Source organism: Euprymna scolopes, chromosome 7 (assembly GCF_053919585.1).
Source record: "Euprymna scolopes isolate OS-2025 chromosome 7, ASM5391958v1, whole genome shotgun sequence".
Lineage (NCBI taxonomy): Eukaryota > Metazoa > Mollusca > Cephalopoda > Sepiida > Sepiolidae > Euprymna > Euprymna scolopes.
In genome coordinates this window covers 158,453,630-158,477,732 of record NC_136488.1, presented here as the reverse complement: position 1 = coordinate 158,477,732, position 24,103 = coordinate 158,453,630, and the positions used below count along the sequence as shown (strand labels likewise).

Sequence of the window (24,103 nt, the reverse complement as noted above, 5' to 3'; positions counted from 1 at the left end):
ATGCTCAAGATCAGAGGAGAGAGAATTGGAGAGAACTTTGTCATTTACGGCCTTTGATGTGTTGCCATAGATAGTCGTGTCATCAGCATAGATGTCAACGAATGATTTAAGTATGTGTTTTGGGAGATCATTGATGTATATCAGGAAGAGAGTTGGGCCTAGGATGGACCCCTGAGGGACTCCAGCATTAATATTGATAGCCTCTGATTTCTTCCCATCAACTACTACTCTTATGAGCCTATCGGAGAGAAATGATTTTATGATCGAGAAAACATTTCCAGTTATACCATAGCTGCAAATCTGATGAAGTAGGCCCTTATGCCATACCTTATCGAAGGCCTTTGATATGTCAAGAGCAATTGCTCTAGAGAGGAAGCCTTTGTCAAGAGATTCACTAATCCTATGAGATATAACAGCACATCTGCTGTAGATATGGCAGAATGGAAACCATATTGCATGTCACTAAGAAGGTTATTTCTGCTGAGGTGGTTGACTACTTCTCTATTTAATATGGATTCCAGCAGCTTACTCATGACACACAGGAGACTTATTGGTCTGTACTGAGAGGAAGAGGACTTATCACCTGAGTTCTTAAATACAGGGCATACTGATGAGGTTTTCCAGGGTGTTGGGAAGCACTTCTCTTTAAGGCAACGCTTAAAGAGTTTTGTAAGTATGAGAGCAAGTTCTAGTTGAAGCTTTTGAAATGAGGATTGGTTATTCGTATTATTTGGATTCATTGGACTATTGTTCTTATCTTGAATGCCATTTTCACAACTTTTCTGTCGATGTAACCTCTGACTTTCTTGAGTTGTATCTCATCAAATTCTGGAATAAATGAAGTAAATAAAAGGTTCTGTTTGAAATTCCATCCAAATTCCCGAGTTCAACAGAAACATTACCGAGTTTGACAAGAAGAAGGTTGGAGGTTACATCAACCGAAACGTTGTGATAATGATACGCAAGATGAGAATAGTAGTCCGATAAATCCAAATAATACAAATCTATAATCCGATATTTGTTTTGATATTTATTTAGTAATTTTGTTTTCCTGCGTGTTAATTCCAGTTATTCTTGCTCAAAGTTTAAAAATGTGATTGCATATTTAATTAACAAATAGAAAATAACAGACAAATATCTTTTTATTTTTAATTGAAATATTTTTCTATCCTTCACAGCTGAGTAAGAAATCCATTCTTGCACTGTCTAATGAAAGTGATGGAACCGCTTCAACCTCTGAGAGTCAGACAGGTTCACAGACACCAGCTTCATCATCAAGAACAAGGCTTTGGTCTTTGGCAGCTCTTCAGTCAGAAATTGTTAATATTCTTAACAGTCATAAGCAGCAAAGAACTCCAGGTAAGCCATTCTAGTTTTCTCGTTGCTCTTAAATGTTATTTTGTTTCAAAAAATTCTCCATTTATAAAATAGTAGTAGGTAGAGTTAGGACAATTAATTGGAATTGGAAAAAAATGTGTCTATTTTTTTTATGCCAAAAACGATTCCTTTAATTATCTTTTTCTTAAAATTTGATTTTGTTTAAAACGAACTCTTCCCTCGTTAGTAGTTATAATAAAATAGTAAATATTCATTGATTTTTAAACTACCAGTAAAAAGTAAAACCTATAGATACCTCTTGCAAGTGTATTTTTTATGTTTGAGAAAATATGTGCACATTTAACATGTTTTTATGGTAATTGAGAATAATACCAATGTTATAGTGTAATATTTAGAGATTTATGAAGAATTGGAATTTGTAATTGTATCGGAATCAGGAAAAATATTGGGATTGTCCCATTACTAGTAGTAGGGCTATCAGCATTACTTGTTGCAAAGTGTATTATATTCCTATTAAAACTTCTATATCCCTCCTGTTTCCCTCTTCCTTCTTTTCACTCTCTTTTTTTCACCACTCAGTCATTCCTCTCTCTGGACATGCACGTATACAGAGACAACCTAAATCAGCATTAGGAAAATAACTCTGAAAAAAATTTACTTTTCTTTAGCTAGTGATTGGTAAAACATCTTCCCTTTGCCAAAATCTACACTGGTTTAAAGTCAAAGAATGAATAATTTTTTATAAATCTGATATGTTATTCATTCAGGGCATCGCAAAGCAAGAAAATACTAACTTTGTGAGTGATTTTTGTTTTTGTAAATATTTTAGAGTTTTAGTTAGACATAGATACACACGACTGCTCTTTATATAATAGACTAGCAGGAGTTTGGGGTGGAGGATCATGTCCAACACATGACAACAATAATAGTTGAATTCTTACTGGCAGTAATGTGAACAAAGTATAACTAAAAATAATCAATATTTTATTGTTATAATCGCAAATTACTTAAAAAAAACAAAACAAAAAAAAAAAAAACAAACAAAACTACATATGAACATACAAAAATCTAAAAAAAAAAATCCTGCTATTTGTTTGAATTTAATTTGTTATTGTCATCAGAACAAGTTGAATATTATGTAAAAAAAAACAAACAAACAAAAAACAATTAGTCTAACAATTAATTTAGTTTGACTCAGATAACTGCTAACATTAGACATTTTTGAAAACACTGAAGAATATAATAGGAGTTGTGTACTTTATATTTAAAAATATGCAAATAAATAAAACTAAAATGATTTTACTGCATCTTGGATGCTGCTGTGTAGGCACAGATAGTGTGTATATATATGTGTGTGTGTATATATATATATATACACATATATATATATATATATATATATATATATATATATGTATGCAAATTACAGAAATAATATTCCAACGTGATAGAGAAATGAAAAAGGAAGAAACTAAATTATGTTTTAATCAGTAAACTCGTGTTAAAAGAAGATAATTTTAGACACAGGTTTACTTATTTACACTATAGAAAAAATTAATATAATAATTATTCAATAAATAATAAAAACGAAAACTATATTCTTAATAACTTTTTTTTGTTCTGAAATAGAACAGCATCCTTTTCACATCACAAATGCAACAAGTATTTCCTCAAATATCCTACTGGTATTTTATTTTCTTCAAACCATTCATCCCAAAGAAGTGTTGAAATAGAGAAAACGTTGCTGAACAGATAATTTGGTTTGTAGCTTTTTCATCTCTCCATATCTATCTATCTATCTATCTATCTATCTACCATATATATATATATATATATATAAGGTAAACAAACAACAAATTTATGTACGCTTGTTTCTTAGACGATATTCTTTTATCGATATTGACGCTCCTCATTGGCACGGGGAATTGACACATAGTTAAAGAATAACATCATGACCAATATGAGATCAACGAGTATTAAATCGTCAAGAGGTGAAGATACAACAAGATGATTGCGAAGCAGAAACTTTTATAAAGGAACCAACTATTACCACGATATTATTCCATTGATTATTGTACACAAAATAACCCTTATCCCCGAGTGGCTTCCAGGCCTTGATAAATGGTGATCCTCATGTAAAAAAAAACTAAAAAAAAACATATTAAACATATATTGGGGCACAAAGAAAAGGAAAATTGTTCATATGATAGGCAAATATAAAAACACATATTACAATATATATTCTTGATTTTTAACTTTTGAATTGAATTTCTACAGTATTTTGAATGCTTGGTCATTACAACTATGCTCTCCCTTACTAAATAAGAATTGACTGGCTATTTATCCGTCTATTTTTTTTTCTTTTCTCTGGATACAGACCACTATTCTTATATATATATATATGTGTGTGTGTGTATAAGTTCCACCCAACATAAATTAGGCAAATGGTTAGCTGAGATCCTTACATCTGTTCTAGAGACATACTCTTGATTCGGCATTCCTGGTTTATTTTGGTTTGCTGAATTTATTTGAGATTAAGAGTTCTTCTAATACTGGGTATCTATGTTCTAATGACGTATTCAGCTTTTTGCACTAATATGCCTCTTAATTAAATTATGAGAATTTGTGCTGATAGTTCCCTTGCTAAGCCTCATATTTCTTGAATTCATCAGTTTAGCTACTAAGTTTGTTGAATTCAGCTTTGACTGAAACATCATCAAATGAATTGTGTAGCAATGGGAAGTATTTAGGGTCTAATATTGTCCAATATTTTTGTTGGGTTTCAAGAGCAACTGCTGTTTGACCAGTTGTCTAAATCGATGTGCTATATATCTGTAATGTAGATGCAGCTTTTTCCATACGTTCATCCTGTATCGAAGCTGAAGTAGTTGTTATAACATTTAAATTTGCTTCACTCTGCATTGATGTTTACTATGAAGGGTGAGGTTAATGGCTCATTACCGTTCTTGGATATTATTGTCAAAAAATCAAGCATGAGTTTTGTCACCAGTGTATACAGGAAACTTTACAAGTCAGTAGCTGGTGTTCATTCTACCCTAAAATCAGAAAAATAAATCTGATCAAAACTTTAGTTCATCGAACTTTGTTGATTTGCTCTAGTACTAAACTAAATGTTGAACTTCAAAACATAACGGAAATCCTTTTGGCTAATGATTATCCTTTATACATAATTACAGACTCAAAATTTGATATACGAGGTACTGAGATTTGGGAAAATCGATGTGATCTGTTTTCGGGCAGAAATTTTGTGATTAAGGGGCCAAAGTTCAACGATTTGACCTTTGAGAACTCTAACAAACTCCTCCTACAATTTTGGGTCTAAACACTTGAAATTTTAGATATAGATTTCTTGGACATGGATCTAACTTTAAAAAAAAATTGACTGTTATTTCTTTTGCTCAGCATACACCTCAAAACACCCGGGCAACGCCGGGCACCCATGCTAGTACTTAACTAAAGATGATCATCCCATAAGAAAACCAAAAAAACTAATAGGGAATTAAAATGAATATATAAAAGAATATGCAAATTAGCTAGATCTTTTGCTAGTGAATGCAATTCCACAACCAATCTATCTATATATCTATAAAAGTGAACGTGTCTGTGTATCTGCCTGTCTGTGTACATTTCCCTACGCAATAACTCTGTCAATTTTAAGTCTAGACTCGAAATTTGATATACATTGTACTGAGATTTGGGAAAAGCGATGTGATCGGGTTTCGGCCAGAAATTTGGCTGTTAAGGGGTCAAAGTTCAACGATTTGGCCTTTGAGAACTCTATCAAACTCCTCCGCGAATTTTGGGTCTACACTCTTGAAATTTTAGATATAGGTTCCTTGAACATGGATCTAACTTAATAACTTAATTTGAGCCTAAGGCAATAAATTTTAAGGGGTCATAATAGGGGTTGAAGTTAAAAAAATTAACCCTTTTTTTATGTTTTTGCTCAGCATACACTTCCAAACACCCAGGTAACGCCGGGCTGAAATGCTAGTATATAAGAAAATTGTATTTTCTTTTTAAATAAATAGAAAAGAGTGTTTTTATTATGAATATCAATACACACAAAAGAAAAAGGAATTTATAGGAGTAGAGATAGACTAGCATTGCTGGATGGCATTGTCCTTTCGAGTTGAAACTCCTACTTGTGAGATATTGGCTTGGGGTTATTAGCTGGTTGGATGACCGCGTCTCTTGTCGAGACGAAGGAGGTTCATTTCACAGTCGGATTTCAACACGGTTAGCTTGATCTGTGTTGGTTAATAGAAATTCTTGTGTGCGGGGCGTTTGCTCAGTTGGTAGAGTGCTTGTCTCGCATACAAGAGACTCGGGTTTCGAATCCTGAATTCGGATGTATCTAACTGATGAGCCCAAATGAGGGCGAAACTCGAGTCTTGGGTTTCCGGTTCGTTGACTGTCATGGCTCTTGTTCGGCTGTGGAATTTATCATATATCTGTGAAAATGTTTGTCTGTCTCTGTGTGTGTCTGTGTGTGTACATTTCCCTACACAATAACTCCGTCAATTTTCAGTCTACAGACTCAAAATTTGATATACAGGGTACTGAGATTTGGGAAAGTCGATGTGATCGATTTTCGGCCAGAAATTTGGAGATTAAGGGTCAAAGTTCAACGATTTGATCTTTGAGAACTCTACCAAACTCCTCCGACAATTTTGGGTCTAAACACTTGAAATTTTAGATATAGGTTCCTATATTTTAAGGGGTCATAATAGGGGTTAAAGTTTTAAAAAATTGACCGCTTTTTTTTTTTTTTTTTGCTCAACATACACCTCCAAATACTCGGGCAACGCCGGGCACTCTAGTATATTTATGAAATATTTATGGGCATGCTAGTATATTTATGAAATATTTATGGGCATGCTAGTATATTTATGAAATATTTATGGGCATGCTAGTATATTTATGAAATATTTATAGGCATGCTAGTATATTTATGAAATATTTATGGGCATGCTAGTATATTTATGAAATATTTATGGCATGCTAGTATATTTATGAAAGTGAAATTGTCTGTGTGTGTACATTTCCCTACCGAACGACTCTGTCAATTTTCTGTCTACAAACTCTAGATTTGACATAAGGGGGAAATCTTTAATTGGTTTTCGTCCAGAAATTTGGTTATCAAAGTTCAACGATTTGATCTTTGAAAACTCTACCAAACTCCTCTGCCAATTTGTGGTCTAAACTCTTGAAATTTTATGTAGGTTATTTGGACATGGATCAAACTTTTTAATTTGATTTGATCCCAAAGCAGTAAATGTTAAAGGGTCAAAGTTACAAAAAATTTGACCTTTGCAGTCTCTACCAAATTACTCAGCCAATTTTTGGTCTAAACATTTGAAATTTTACATAAGGTGTATTCAGACATAAGGCAAGCGTTTTAATTGGCATTTGGGGTCAAAGTTAAAAAGATTTGACCTTTGCGGTATCTAGCAATCTATTCAGCCAATTTTGGGTCTAAATATTTGAAATTTTACATAAAGGGTATTCAGACATGCAGTAAGCTTTTTAATCAGTTTTTGGGCAAAAATGTTGTTGCCAATAGGTCAAAATTTAAAGAGTTGACCTTTGCAGACTCTACCAAACTCCTCCATCAATTTTGGGTCTAAACACTTGAAATTTTAGATGTAGGTTACCTGGACATGAGTCAAACATGTATATATACATATGCACATAAAGTTATGAACAGTACATAGGGCCTGAAATGCTAATAAGGAATGAAATTCTTGCTTTTAAAGATGGAACCTTTTTGAACCCTCATAAATGTCTGGTATATGTGAAGCTCCCATGGATTTATGTTAAAAGCCAGGAATTTGCACACAAAATTTCTGCAGCTGTTTTTGTTCTTCGCAACTTAGGTTTGAACAGTGTTTAGGACAAGAAACGTTTTTCCCTCCACTCAGTACAATATGATTGTTTATTGCTTTAATGGTTAGTGTTGGGCATACCATTCAGCATTTGCAGGTAAGAATTTCCCAACACATCTCCCTTCAATACGTAGGCACAAAAATAGCCAATATTTGGACAGTTATAAGCCCATAAGTTGGCCATTGGTGAGCAGTTATTTCAGTGCCAAGTCTACACTGAAGGATACACACAGAGCTTTCTCTATTTTGCATAGAGCATACTCGAAAACACATTTAAAAATTCTCGAGGTGGTTGGTATTAATTTGCATCAACCATCTCTGTGCAAGCAAAGGAAATACACCCATAACTTGAATTCAGTAGACTTTTAAAATATTTATTTATTTATTTACCCCCCCCCCCGCTCTCTTTTTTTACAATGTCGAATTAAAATAAAAGAGAACGGAAAAAAATTTCGAAATGTTTTTTGGTTTTCCTTTCTAGTGACTTTTCTTCTTTCTTTAGTAAAATAAGTTAAATCTAAAAAAAAATTACCTCAACGATAATAATATCATTGCACTCAGTATTATTCAAATGTTTATGTTTATTAGTGACTTGGCAAGCAGCAAAATTGAAACTGGTCTGCAGGATACTATATATACAAATGTAGGCAAATTGGGCATATTTTATTGGTTTGAAAATAGGTTCTTTTTTTACCAATTGTCATGAAATTTTAACCATAGAATAATAATCTTCAAAAAGCCTGCAAATTTTAATGTAGTTTCGTCCCATAGAACCAAAGATATGAGCATTTCAATATTCAATTTGGCTATCAGTATAGCTATATCCATAGATATACCACCTTTTTTGGCGATTTTATAAGTTCCAAATCTCAGCGACTATTGATCAGAATTTAACAAATGAAAGCTCGTTGGAAAGTTAATGACCTAAATTTTGTAGTGGGCTATGTGACATTTGCCCTTAAGGTCGCCCATTAAGAGAATCATCCATCATTCAGAGCCTAGTTTTGGCACTTTTTAGCAGCCATAAAATGTTTCAGTCGTAGTCATTTTTTCCTAGTTTTGCATATAAATTACAAAATATCTGATATTTCCGCCAAACCTCTGGTCTTGATGGAGGGGAGACTAAAACTTGTTGCTATGGTTTCAAATGATCTGAAATAACAACACGGAGAGACTTGATTCCAAATATTTCTATTATGTTATATCTCCTCTCTTTGGTTTTCATACCTACAGTAAATTTCAGTGTATAAGAATTATTTCATACAGGAGATATTGATAATCGTACACTATTTCTAAAAGAGGGGAGATATAACATATGAGAAATATTTGGAATCAAGTTTTCCCTTGCTGCTATTTGAAATCATTTGAAACCATAGCAGCAAGTTTTAGTCTCTCCTCCATCAAGGCCAGAGGTTTTGGGGAAATATATATATATATATAATTTTAATTGGACTTCATTATTGAAATGAGTATTATTTATATTAATTTATTCATTGTGGACTATTATTCTCATCTTAAGTTGTTGCTTCAGGACGTTTCGGCCAACTATTCCTCTGTTTTTCGTCAGATCGTAACCGCGACTTGGCCAAAAATGTAGTGAGACGACAACAACTACGGATGGCAGTGATTGCTGAGAATGCAGTTAGGAGATTCAAAGTTCCTATCCGTCGCGGTTACCACCTGACGAAGGCCAGAGGAATAGTCGGCCGAAACGTCGTGAAACAACAACTAATAAAGATGAGAATAATAGTCTGCAATAAATAAATTAAAATATATACACACATGTGCATACATGTTTCTGTTGAAACTCCTTTAGAAAACCAGTGTCTTTAACAGTTACATCAGAAACATGTATTCACATATGTAGTCAATAATGTTTGTATTAATAAATATACTATAATTACTCTACTTGTCATTGAGTATTTTTTGATAAATATCTGTTTTTCAGTGGATTTACATTTAGAAAACTACAGCAATACAATCATATATATATATATATATATATATATATATATATATATATATATATATATATATATATAATGTTTATGCGAAAAATATGCCCATTCAATTACATTTCACTCTTTATTTATACCAGCCCTTTTCTTTATGAAGCTCAATGTATGTTAAGACAGAGCATATACAAATAAATTGATAAAAAGTCTATATTCTAAGTTCCAAGATGTTCAGCTTACCATTTATTTTTTTTCAGCATATTAAAATGTCCAATTCTTGACAGCACCTGTTTCATAGCACAGAAACAATCATACAATTATGTCAATTTTTTAATATTTTCCGCTCTGATTCACCAGAAAAATACAAACTCATTAATCCTAAAAGAAAATAGAAAGAATATGGGCATGATAACATAAATTTGAAAAAATCAAAAAAGTAATTTCAATTGTGTTTTATTTACGCTGTCTTTGATTAAAAAATAAATAATATATATATATATATATATATATATATATATATATATATATATATATATATATATATATATAACTTAATACATTGACTGACTTTTTCTGTGCATTTTTATTCAGAAAGTAGGCTTAATGATAGTCGTTGTCTGTAGTTGAACATTATTTTCAAATTTCATTCATCGTTTGATAAAACTTTTAAAGAAAAATATGCACATAGCCAAACTATAATAATTAAATGGAGAGAAGTGCTTCTATATACAAAGAAAATGATTGTGGCATTTGTAAATGTGTTTACATTAAGATGAATAAAACTAATAAAATAATAACACACACACACACACACACATATATATATATATATATATATATATATACATATATATATATATATATATATATATATATATATGTATACTAGATTACCCGTGACTCTTTGAGTCAGTTATATTAGCTTGGAATTCATGTATGAGCGTGGCACTTGTGACGTAAAGAAAATAGTTTTTTTTTTGTTGTTTTTTTGACATAACAGAAACATTTCTATGAAAGTATATTAAAACAAAAAAAGAATATAGATAAATTTCTATGAGTCGTTCTGTTTATTATCATTGATTATTTTTGAAAAAAAAATTTAGTTACTGAATTATAAGTGGTTGGTCATACTTATAGATAAATGTGCACTGAACAGATACCATTTTACTTATTATAGTTAAATTCAAATTTTGATATATCTGCTTTTTTTTTTTTTTATATCGTTCATTTCAGTATTATGTTTAAGTTATTTTAAACTGTACTCTTCCCATGTTAAATAATAATTTGGAAATAATAACGTTAATATATTAGTGTGCAGGTCATGTGCGCATGCACAACTGGATGTCGTAACCCGGAAATTGTTACAAGGTCATTTGAGTTTTATAATTATATAGATTATGAAGACATTTTGTTTAATAAATCGTGGAACTTTGACTTATGCTACTTGCAATATATTAACTTTCTGTACTGATCTAACATTGCCCTAAAGCCATTATGTTCAATAACTACACTTTTTTGTTAAGTTCCATATCTCAGAAAAAAAAAAAAAAAACAGTTAAGAACACTAGCTCTAAGTAAAAGAATAAATGTTGTTACTCTTGGCTTCTTTTTCTTTTTAGGTATTTATTTAAGAATGTGTGTATGTTAGCAAACTAAAAAATAAATTGTAGCAAACTGTTAGTTTATTGCTAATAACCATAGTATAACAATAAGAAATGAAAAATCTGAATTAAAGTGTTATTTGTCAGCTTCATTCATAGGTACTTATTCAGAATAAGGGCCATTTTATAGTCAGAATCGTCCAGGCGGTTTACGAAAAAAGCCAGAAAGTGTTGAATGAAAGTTTTTTGTAATAACTGGTCAATTTTATTAAAGAAAAAATATATTTCTATTATTTCAAAGATAATTCAATTAAAAATTGAGAAATAAAGACAATATTTTTTTGTTGTTGCAAAGAAAATGCAATAAATAATGAAACTTTAAGAAAATTAAAACTAAATTGATTAAAATTCGTTAATCGTTTTTGTTGACTGATTTGATTTAATTGGTTCAGCGTTTTGGCATTTTCCATAAATAACCCGGACGATTCTAATGATAGCATGGTCCTTACTGCATAAGTACCAAATGATATTTACGTCTAACTTTTAAAATTAAGCTGACATAATTTTATATATGTGATAGAAGATAAGAAGAAAACATGTTAGTATTATAATTTCAAAAAGATTCATTTAAAAAAAATTTATCAAAAAGATTAATTTAAAAAAAAATTATAATATCAAAAAGATTCATTTAAAAAAAAATTATCAAAAAGATTAATTTAAAAAAAAATTATAATATCAAAAAGATTAATTAAAAAAAATTATAATATCAAAAAGATTAATTTAAAAAAAAATATAATTTCAAAAAGATTAATTTAAAAAAAAATTATAATTTCAAAAAGATTAATTTCAAAAAATTATAATTTCAAAAAGATTAATTTAAAAAAAATTATAATTTCAAAAAGATTCATTTAAAAAAAAATTATCAAAAAGATTAATTTAAAAAAAAATTATAATATCAAAAAGATTAATTAAAAAAAAATTATAATATCAAAAAGATTAATTTAAAAAAAAATATAATTTCAAAAAGATTAATTTAAAAAAAATTATAATTTCAAAAAGATTAATTTCAAAAAATTATAATTTCAAAAAGATTAATTTAAAAAAAATTATAATTTCAAAAAGATTAATTTAAAAATAAATTATAATTTCAAAAAGATTAATTAAAAATAAAATTATATTAAAAAGATTAATTAAAAAAAAATTATAATATCAAGAAGATTAATTTAAAAAAAATTATAATATCAAAAAGATTTATTTAAAAAAAATTATAATATAAAAAAGATTAATTAAAAAAAAAATTATAATATCAAAAAGATTAATTTAAAAAAAAGAAGATTTTACCCTAAATGAATTTTTTTCTTATTTTAAAAGATAAAATTTAATTCAATGATTTTGTATTACTTTTCATATTCGAGGGTCGTTCCAAAAGTAATACATCCTATTTTTTAACAAACAAACAAAAAAAATAGTTGAAGAACTACAAAGACGGTAGTAGTACCATTAAGACAAATGACTTTTTGTGCTCCAGAATTTATTTTTCTACATAATCAACACCATTCGCAATGCACTTTTGCCAGCGATGGGATGGTAGCTGTTCATGAGCGTCCACAGTGTACTTTGTCACTGACATTTCTGTTGACACTCTGAAATCGACGAACCTATCTCCTAACTGTACCAACATCAACTGCATCGGCTTTGTAAATGTTTAACAGGCGCCGATAAATGTTGATCAGTTAATATTTTTTTTGCATGGAGGAATTCAGTGACGCATCTTTGCTTCTGATATGCATTCATGATAGGGGTTGCTTTCTTAGAGTCTCACACTGTCAATATCTGCAACAGAGAGATGAAACTTTCAGATCATCAATGCATAAGTTTAGTCATCATAACAATGCAATTTGCAATTACCTTCTTATCCATTCAAGCGAAATAAAAAATAGGAGGCATTACTTTTTGGAACGTCCCTCGTATTAAGGGCTACCATACTTTCTTCAGTGCTTAGGATCTCTAAAGGTCTCATTCCGGCTTGCTTACTCTGTACAATTATCTGACAAACTTGTATTTTCCTTATCTCATCTTTCTCTAAGCTTCCATAGATTATTTTGGTTATTGATTTTTCTGACTTGCAATGGAATAGCTTTGTTCCTACTTTTGAGTGCGAGTGATTCAACCATTCCGTATCTCCTCCCCCTTCTCCCAAAATATACAGTTCTTCGCATCCTGTCTATATTGCTATGTTTAGTCCATATGAATTAACCATCTGTCATTGATGTGTGTGTACACCATTGTCTAAAGCTGGCTGGATGCTTGCCAATCTTGGATGGCTCTGTCTGTATCGTAGTGAATATGACAAAGTAAATTTATGGTAATTTTCATGAGAAGTCGTCGGACATCATAAGAAAGTTTGCTACTATAATTATACCATGCAGGGCGAGATATTAATGAGTGTAATCGGATATGTATTTATATGGTATGAATAAGTGATATTGCTCTTGTCTTAGAGGTCAATATTTATAGTGATCAAAATGAGTTTTTCACAATTGCTTAACTTATTAAACTGGAACTATTTTTTCACGTGATCACAACAGTATATATTAGTTCATTGTAGTATAATTCTTTTTATAGGGATTGTGTATATTATCCTTCTTTTTATAGGGATTGTGTATATTATCCTTTTTATAGGGATTGTGTATATTATCCTTTTTATAGGGATGGTGTATATTATCCTATTATAGGGGCTGTGTATATTATCCTATTGTAGGGATTGTGTATATTATCCTTTTTATTATAGGGATTGTGTATATTATCTTTTTTTTTTTATATTATCCTTTTTATGTTATCCTTCTTATAGGGATTGTGTATGTTATCCTTCTTATTATAGGGATTGTTTTTATTATCCTCCTTTTTATAGGGATTTTTATTATCCTCCTTTTTATAGGGATTGTTTTTATCCCTTTAATAAAGATTATTTATAGTATCCTTTTTTTATAGGTATTTTTATACAGTGTTTTCCATTTTTTAGAAGTGGAAACTTTAAATTGACAACTCTATTTTCTTTAACTTCAGATTTGGCATGTATCAGTTATTTTTTATTCAGCTTGGTTTGGTAATTCATCATGACCTGACACCAGAATAGCGTTTGCAAATTATGATACAATGAAAACTTGTTCATGTAATTTAACCCCAATTGATTATTTTCTTTGTAGATATGTAAAGTCCCATGTCTACGCCGATAAACCAGACAACAGTACCAAAAATTAATCTTTGGAACAAACCAAATATTTGTATAATAAAAATATTTTTCTGTGATTTATTTTAATTTAGAACTCGTCCCCTCTACAAAAACACTCCACTTTCTTTCTCTATAGATTATTTATATTATCTTTTTCTTTTTATAAGAAGTGTTTTTATAAGGATTGTTTCTGATGCTTTTCTTTTAATAGAAATTCTTTATATTATCCTTGTTTTTATAGGGATTCTTCATATGATTCTTTTTTTGTTTTATAGGGATTGTTTATATGACAGTTCATTCATTCCTAACAAGGCATATCATTACTTGGATGTAAAGAGCTATTATTTGGGGCCAGGAAAGATTAACAAGATGTTGGTTTACATTACATTTAAACTTCTGCATATCAGTATAGTCAGGGTAGCAGGAAGAGAATTTCTAAGTCTAGCTATTCAAGGGAAGAAACTTTTAGAGTAGAAAGCTTTCTGGCATTTAGAGACCTCAACAGTGAAGGGGTGAAATTTTGTTGCTAAGTGGGTTTGTCGGGGATATGTACGTCGAGGAGACATAAGTTCAACGAGTTCATCAGAGCACATTTCATTAAAATATTTGTAAAACAGAGATGCAACATAGAAGCGATGGAACAGGGATTGGAGCTAAATAGATATGACATCAGAAAGTGTTTAGATATGATGTTAAAATAAATTACCGCCATTGGATGAGTATATTCTATATCATGTGATAGTTTTAAATTTGAAAACTGAAAATAAATCCATTTAACTAAAAGTCTTCATCTTTTAGTTCCTGTTGTCAGGAGTGTCTTTCAGTTATACATTTATCATAGTCATAGTGGCATACCATCTTTCACAGTAACTTGAGCCAGTTTTCTTTGTTGCATTACTTGATCCTCATTTTTTGTCTAGAATTTGATTTGAATTCATATTTCCACATGTGACATCTTGAAAAAAAAAAAAAAACTCCACAAACAACAATGCTCCCTCCTCGCAAGTTTATACACGCTACTAAGTTTTATGCATCCAGCTGAATCATTAAGCAAGATGGTTGAAGCCAATATCTTGGCATATACACTGAAACATCTACATACAAAAGACTCTGCTTACAAAATTTTCACCTTATGAAATGTGATGTGAAAATCTTTTTTGTCTCTGCATATGAAAAAAATCTTTCAGTATATGAAAGATACATATGACAGAAGACTATTTTTCAGGTACCTAATTTTTTGAAAATCTTTTTAAAATTGTAGTTTTATTTGATTTAAAAATTTTTTTAGTAATTTTCTGGACATACTTGTGTTGATTTTTATCTGGGAAAAAAATTTTTTTTACGTTAATTTTTTTCTATTATTTAAAAAAATTGAAAAATTAATGTACTCATACCGATTTTTATGCATTACAATTTTTATCTCATTTAAAAAATATAGATAGAGGAAAGATTTTCTGTTTGAATTTTTATCGTACACCCTCTAAAATTTTGTAAGGCTTGTAGGAGTTTGCTATTTTTCTTGGAAATCGCAAATTAGCAGTAACAAAGTAAATTTCAAGGTACGAAAACCAAACTGGAACCAATTAATTTTGTATTCAGAGGTTCCACTGTATTTTCCCTCTGGAATAGTTCATTTTCATTTTATAATTTGAGGTGTTCACCTGAGCTCATGACTCTGAAATCAGTTTACTTTGAATGATGTTCCGCAGTTGAGTCTCAATTTAGAGTTAGGTTTCTTTGCAGCAGCCATTTTCTTATATTATTCAAAAGTCAGTAGTGATAAAAAGTCAAGCATGAACCTTTAAATCATATTAATTTACACCCAACACTTTCTCCAATAATTTGATCTTTGCATGGAATGCATACAATTTCGTGATGACTTTATCGCTGCTGCTATTGGTTTCCTGCACTAAAATACACCAAACATGGATGCTATTGTTTTTGTTCCTTTCGCTTTGCAAAACTCAATCATGTTATGCAAAAACAAAAATTTTCCTATACAAAACAACCAAACCAAACATGATGAATAAATATTTTAAGATATAAAGAACTTTAAGCAAAAAAAAAAACTTTTCTAAAATTACTGATTTGGCATTAAATAACTTGAAAGATTTTACATGAAATTTCGGAACAATTTTATGAAACAAAACCATTCCAAATACTAAAGTTGTTTATCTCCCTCCAATGGCAGGAAAATTAAACACAGGGCCAAGAAAGTGAACTTTAAAAAACCAGCACCCTAGAAGAAAAAAACTCTGGCAGAATAAAAGTTCTGAAGGTGTGAGAAGGTAAATCCTGAGAATGTGGACCTCCTAGAACTGCATAAGACTATACCTCAGACTGGTAGAGATCAAGGCCATATCAGCCATAGCTTTCCCAAGACTCTGTTGGTATGAAATAACCACTCTGCTACTTATCACACTTTCTAAAAGTGAATCAGTATAAAGATGATTCCCAAGAAAAGTTTTCAACGTTTTGATATTGTTCACAAAGGAATTATTTGTGTCAGATTGAAAGAAAAGTTTCTTGCTGTCAGTTTTCTCGATGTACAAAAGCAATATTAACAAGTCTGTGTCTGCAAATGGCTGATTTTGCTGTTTCCACGTCTGCATTTCCATTTGCTTGTCTGACAGCTTTATTGCCTTGGATGCACTGTTATTGTTTTTGTTATTGTTGGAATTTACGACGTCTCAACCTTTGTCACATCATTCTATGCTGAAATCGTATGATTTTTGTGTATACTTGTTGATTCACTTGAATCAAATTTTTGTCCTCCATCGTTTTCCAATCCTCTTATATTATTGTTCATTCAATTGATAATTTCATTAACCTTAAATAACTTTTAATCTTCATAAGCAGTGACTCATTAGTATTAAAAAACTTGATAAAACTTCAGAAAATTAAATATTTTCTAAGCCAATATTTCCAATTATATAGGCTCTACTTTAACAGTTTTTATTATAACTAATTTTTAATATTTAATAACTAAATATATTTTTATAAAATTTATTTTACTTTCTGGCACAGTTATTAAAGGGTCCAAAAAAGATCTTGCTTAGTAAAGTTCTATAAAAGGATGGAAGGGATGCATATTTTTGAGGTTATAGTTTTACCCAACATAAGTGCTTTAGCCCCAGTCAGTAATCCAAACATCCTCAGATTCCTAAAATTTTAGAAGTTGTGACTTTGACCTACAAAATTTTCCATCAGTTGTTATTTTATGATTTTACAACATATCAGCCATCACTGGATCATTTTATGTTGAAATCCTCTCCTTTTTATGTATACGATTTGTAGATTAATATGAAGAGATTTGTTACATACAGCACATAACCGTTTAGTACTGACCATAGATAAAGTTGCTTAACTCTGTTGATCTAATAGGAACCAGTGTCTCTATTTGACTATTGCTGTATCAGTTATGATTATTATTAATAATTCTTTGTTGCTTTCATTGGAAAAGTAGAGCGCCTTCTTCCAAACAAATTTTATTGCCTTTGCAATATTGATAGCATTTTCCACAGCGTTAGTCTTCCTATGTTCGTGCTGGGTGTGATCCTTGGTATTTGTTAGGTCTTTCATATTTATCATAATTGCTTATATGGCATAATCATGTAAACCTTCTGGTTCTCGTCAGATCACTGAAGTTAAGCAACGATGAGCATTGCCAGTACCAGATGGGTGACCATTTGGGAATAGCAGGCACTGTATGTGCTCTCTACTTACCTTGGCATTGTTTCCAGTCGTTCTGAATTTTTACTTGCCACGGAAATAAAAACAGTGCTAACACAGGAGATGTGTGGTTGGGGATTGCACAACTCTTGCCACAAAAAATTTCACATGCAATTATTAAGCATTATTAGTGATGTTTGTGGTTTTCATCGATAGTGATGGACGGACAGTTTAATTGCTTCTCCATATTGTTAGACAATCAAAGATGCATAAAAATCAATAAGTGCTGACGATTTTTATTTGGAATTTTTATGCAGTTTTCATATTCTGTTATTTTTCTTAATGCAATTTATCTTCCAATTCTCCATGAACTAAAACAACCTTAAAACATTCCTTAACTGTTTCTGTGTTTTAGTGTGTCATTAGAGACTTGGGTATTATCTTTCTTGGGTCAAATCTTTTGAACATTATTATATCCAAAGAACTCAAATCATCACTCTGTAGTACTTATTCCCTAAACTTTTTTTCCCCCAAAACACTTTGGCAAAATTAAACTGAGTAACTGGTATCATCATGAATCGGATCTTCCACTTCTGGTGCAGATTGCGGACACATGTGACTTATTTTTCACCATTCCTTCTGATTTAGGACAAGTTGGTTGATGGACGCCCAACTGTTGAAAGATGTCCAATCAAAAATATTTTCTCTCCACCTTCTCCTTGGCTTTCCTCTGCTTCTTTTGCCTTCTAACATACCCTCAAAGCATATCATTTGACATGGCCAAAAAGATTAAGGGCTTTACTTTTGATTTTATCAAATAGAGGGGATAGGGAGTAGTTTGATGGAGGGTGGATATTTGGTTGTATTTTTTCGATTAGGCAGTGTCCCATAATGGAATGCATTACGTGATTTTGAAACCGCTCACTGCAATTGGCTAGTTGTTTTGTCCATCTGATACAATCAAGGCCATGTAAAACTACTGAGAAGACAAAAATAAACTTTTAGTTTAACAGTTATCGACACCCTTTTTGAGTAATGTTTAGGTTAAACTGTGTTTTAATTGTAGACATACATTCTGTTTTCTCTAGGTTTATTTCTAATCCTATCTCCTTTGCATTCTTTGCTGATACATCAACAAAAAACTTGACGTTCATGTGTGCATTCATTAACCAGAGCGATCTGATCAGCACAGGTAACAATGGTAACCTGGTTCTTAAACAGAACTTCATTGTGATTGGTTTACATATTTTGCCCATTTCTACCTACACAACATTATTACGCTCTTATCCAACATATCCAAACATTAAACTATATTTTTCAAAACTGCTGCGTCTATATTAACCTTTTATTCCATTCATAGTGGAAATTTTGGTTTTCTTTCATGCCAAGATAAATTTTCTGTTGTGCCAAACTGTTTAAGCTTATTTATAACGGACACTACTATCCAGTTTGAATAATAAAAAAATAAACTTAGAATAGCAAACCATCTTTATTGACAATAATTGCAGCTTGAATTCTGTTAAGTACAAATTTGTATTGTTCCCCGAAGGAATCTTTGTCCATTTTCAGCTAAAAGTCTTCAACTTTTGTAGTGATGATGGTATATTGACTCTTTACTTGTTTTTCTAAAATGCATCATACAGGTTAAATGCATGTTTACTAATATTAAGATTTGAGGACTTTGTTGGTCAGATAAAATGTTCAACTTGGGTAGAACGTTCTTTCTGCCACCTGGTAACAACTTTAGCTGTGTGAATTGATTCATTATTATCCTAAAAGATTGTTTCCGTCAGAATTAGTTGAACTTGGTAAACCCACGTTGTCAGTCATATCATTACGTCTCAGCTGCTGCTGCTGCTGCTTGTTATTGCTGTTGAGCATCATATGATGACGTTGATCAGATGAAAAGCTTAGTTTTGACTAATAATTCTGCCAAGATAAAACTCATCATAGAACCGCTCTATATTTTACGGTTGGAAGAAGACAGTTTGGACCAGAATGCTTCTTTTTGGCTGTCTCTTGCACTCGGCTGATAGCCGGAAACAAGGTACAGAATGACTCATCCAGGAAAATAATATTCTTTCACTGATCGAGAGACCAATTTTGTAGATTTTTTTGCTAAACGTTTTACGACATTTACTTTATGAAAGTCGTTTTGTAAAATCTGGCTTTGTGCAGCTCGCAACAAATATTTTTGCAAAAAAAAAAAAAAAAAAGTGAAAAACCTTCATTTTTCTTTCCCCAATCGACAAGTTAACTATGTTGTAGTATATCTTTTTGGGGTATTTTAGTCTTATCAGATTACAGGATACGCATTCATCTAGTCTGGTGAAGCACTTAGCTTGGTTCTGTTACTAAAGGCAACATCATTTGAAGTGTTGGGTGACCATACCGAGGGGTTCTTATTTGGCCTTGGAATATTGTCATTTTAAACATTTGATCAAGGTTTTCTTGTAGGGAATAGTATCCTCATACTAGGTGGTCCTAACAAACGCTTCTACAGAGAGATCTGAGATACTTGAGAACAGTGTCCAGTAGGCATTCAAATTCTTTCTATATGTGGCAATTGTTTAGTGGTCTGGCTTAGCAAATGGAGTCAAATGTAGCTGTAATGCTAAAAGGAATAGAAAGTGAAAAAAAAAAAAAGAACTGTTTAATCATCATGTGCGCTGTGACATATGATGTTGCCACCATTTAAATTAAGCTTAGTCATTGCAAGGCATATGATGACTTTGCAAAAATGTCGATGAAAAAAGTGACCCCTCCTTGTAAAAAACAGCCCAGTTGATGGTGAAAGAATTAATGTTTTTGGCCAAGTTTTCGATATTTGTCTGATGATTCAAATGATATCAATTTTGTAAGTGTTGGTTGCGTGTGTCAAAAGTTTTAACAAGACATACACACACACCAGCACACGTTTGATTTATATTATAGAAGAAGAAATGGTATACAGGCTCTGAAGGTGGAAATTAACATTTATTGAGCTTAATGCTTGTTACAATTCGAAATATAATCTATAAAATATATACCTCAGTAATATATACTATTAGAAAATGTACCTGGTGTTGCCTGGTATTAAACGTAACATTAAATTCCTTAAAAAAAACAAAAATAAAAAAAAACAGAAAGCAACTGAGACATGTGCATGCGAGTATTATGTTTTTTTCTAAACACTTCACTTTTTGTAAGTAAAAAAAAAAAAAATATGAGCTGAGATCGAAACGAAAACCTAAAGACAGTGAGTCAAGTACGATAACCATTAGCCAGTTTGACACGTTCTTTAAAAAGTGTTTTCAAACTTTGTGAAATAGTTGACAAACAGATAAAAATTCTATGATCCCTAATTACTAATTTTTCAATTTTGACTTCTTAGCAGCCATTTTTCTGGATGAAAACCGATTAAACAGTTTTCCACATGTCTGACTATTCTATATATGAAATTTCAAGGCTGTAGATCAAAAATTTGTTGGGTATATAGATTGAAAAGTGTCCTCACGCACGTTCTTACTATCATAGATACATAGATTTTATCTTGTGTGTGTGTATATATATGTGTGTGTGTGTGTGTTTGCATCTGAAAATATTATTCTGGTATTATTAGTGCAGGAAATGGGAAAGAATTTTGATGCTATATGAAGAAAATATCTTGCCATGCATTATTGATTTTGTTCAGATGAAATTTTGAGACATTCCATTTGTGTAAATCATATAAGTGTGACAAGATTTATTTTTCTCACCCTCTCTCTTTCTCTCATCCTTTCTCTCTCTCACTCTCTCTCTCTCTCTCTCTGCGCGTTTCTTTCTGTATCCATCTGTTTCTCCATCTGATTTTTTTGTTTTACTCTACATCTTTTCTTTCTCGCGTTTTAAAAATGTTTATTTTTTCAGCTATTTTTGCAATCTTTAGTTGTTTTTACAAAAAATCTGGCAATGTTCAGTCTTTCATTTAAATTAATTTAAATGTGCAAAAAATGTTTAAATTCACTTCCTCAATTATTTGTGCATCTACTTGATGTTTGAAATGAGGAAACTTTCTCAAAATATAGTTGTATTTAAACACATGTAAACTTTTGTATTTAAATACATGTAAACTTTTGTATTTAAACACATGTAAACTTTTGTATTTAAACACATGTAAACTTTTGTATTTAAATACATGTAAACTTTTGTATTTAAATACATGTAAACTTAAACTCTATTTACATCAAAAGACCTTTTGTTTATTTACTTCTATGACACATGAAATAATATTTTCAAATAATCTACAATGGATCACAAACACTTATAGAATTCCCTAATTTGCATACATGATAAACAATTTCTAATAAATTTTTAATCTGCAATATACATTTGAAATCCGTATAATCTTTATTATGTAGTTGGGGTGGGGGGGCCTTGATCAGTCATAAAATATGCTTAAATATATTTTCATTCATGTAGTTCCTGTATTTATTATTACAGTCAATTCACTACTGAGTATTTTATAGTATATATATAGTATATATATATATATATATATATATATATATATATATATATATATATATATATAGTATGTAGTAATGATTTCAAGAGTTTAAAAAAAAATAACTTGGGTACCATCAGCTAGAATCGAAACCAAAACATTTAGTGCTCCAACCACATTCCCTACTCTCTGAGCTATCAACAGATAAAGATATAAAATTAGACCACTTCAAGTTATGAATGAATTTGCGTATGCAAAAAAGTAATAGAAATATGTCAGCAAGTTGAAATGAACAATTTTGCATTTCAATTTGATGACATATTTCTGTATGCGTTATCCATCCATCCGAACAAAGATTTTACTCATTTAAATCATCCTTGGTGTATGATTACTATTTCCTGTTAATTTCAGTGTTATGTGACCAGTAGTTTAAGAGTTTATCGGTTAAATATTTTCATGTAGACATACATACATCTACTGTTTTATTTATATAGATATGCAAAACTTTTTTCGATAATAACAATATTATAATTATTATGAATATGTTATAAATGTTAATAAAGTGATGTAATAAAAGTTTAATAAAAAATCTTAGAATTTCATTTTCAAGAATGCTAATTTACTTGAAAACTACCAGGGATTACCTTCTTTTTTGTTTGTGTATGTTAAAACTCAGAAAATATAAAGACGTGCGTGTGTGTTTTCTATTTTCTTAGCCAAGACACAGGGCAAAGTCGAGTATCCCTGCTTGTAAAATCCTTCAAGTCCAATGTAAACAAGTTCTTGTTGAACCGTTACCTTAAATAATCAAATTCTACCCAATTTACACCATTAACGATTACTACACTACCACCTTACATTCATTAACCGTTATCCTCCAGTGGCCTTCGGGCCTTGATAAGTGGTGACTCCCAAGTAAAAAAAGAAAAAAAAAAAAGTTAAAATCTATTTTATTACTTATGATATTCTATTGGCTTTTCTATAATATTAGCTCAATTGCTTCCCAAAGCTTAAAGATGTGACTCTTTTCACACTATATGAGTTGCTCGAAGGATAAACTTCCAATGATATCAAGTAAATGTAATTTCTTAATTTTTTAGATGGTTCCAAGTGTACCAATCACGATGAGTATCACTGTCACCTTTGAGGTTTATTTGGGTTTTCTTTTTTTTTCAATTTTAAGCCCTAATATCTATCCATCTTCTCTTTCTCACTCTGGGTAATGTGCTGGTCTTCGGTTGGAGCTATCTCATCTGGTGCTCCCACTTTTGTATCTTTCTGTATTAGGGTAATGTTGTGTTTTACCTTCATAGTCATCTCCCAAGTAATTTTAAATTCTTCATTCTCTGTGGCTGCATGTGTTGACGTTTTTTTTTTAAATTTTATTTCAACCCAAACAAGGCACAGTGCCACTTTGACTTAAGGGGCTACTAATTGGGACAAAATTTACAGGGATACTATGTAGGGAGTTGAGCAGCGAGATATCTGTTCCCGTTACACTTGAACTTTTGCATGTTAGTACAATCAGAGAAGCAGAGATCCGCGAGGGAATTCCAAAATTTAGTATTTCGAGGAAAGAAACTATTTGAATAGAAGGTTTTCCGGCATTGTGGGGGGGGGGGATTTTACTGCTTGTCAGATTAGTTGGGGTATTTGTAAGTATTAAAGAGATGGTCAGGTTGATGATGATTGCCACCATAAGATGATTGAAACAATAGATGAAATGGGCAGAAGGTTACTTGAGAATTTATTATCCACGAGGACGACTTATCAAGTATTTGTTTATACTAGTCTTGAAGACGGCGATGTTGTAATTGGTTAGGAAGCAACCTTGTAGTATTTTAATACACAGATAGGATGTTCTAAGAAAGAAACTTTGTTCATGGAAGTTTTTTGTTTTTGATTCTGAGTGAGAAAGAAAGAAAAGTTCT

At 30.9% G+C, this 24,103-nt stretch overlaps 1 protein-coding gene across 8 annotated transcripts in view; it reads left to right on the top strand.

Annotated features, from left to right (window-relative positions):
- LOC145280106 (TBC1 domain family member 2B-like) overlaps positions 1-24,103 on the top strand; it is a 414,275-nt gene that overhangs the window by 183,022 nt on the left and 207,150 nt on the right. For all 8 annotated transcript variants that reach the window (XM_080131850.1, XM_080131851.1, XM_080131849.1 and 5 more), the window contains one exon: positions 1,179-1,359. In XM_080131850.1, the coding sequence (XP_079987976.1) occupies positions 1,179-1,359 (181 nt within the window). The remainder of the gene's footprint in view (positions 1-1,178; positions 1,360-24,103) is intronic.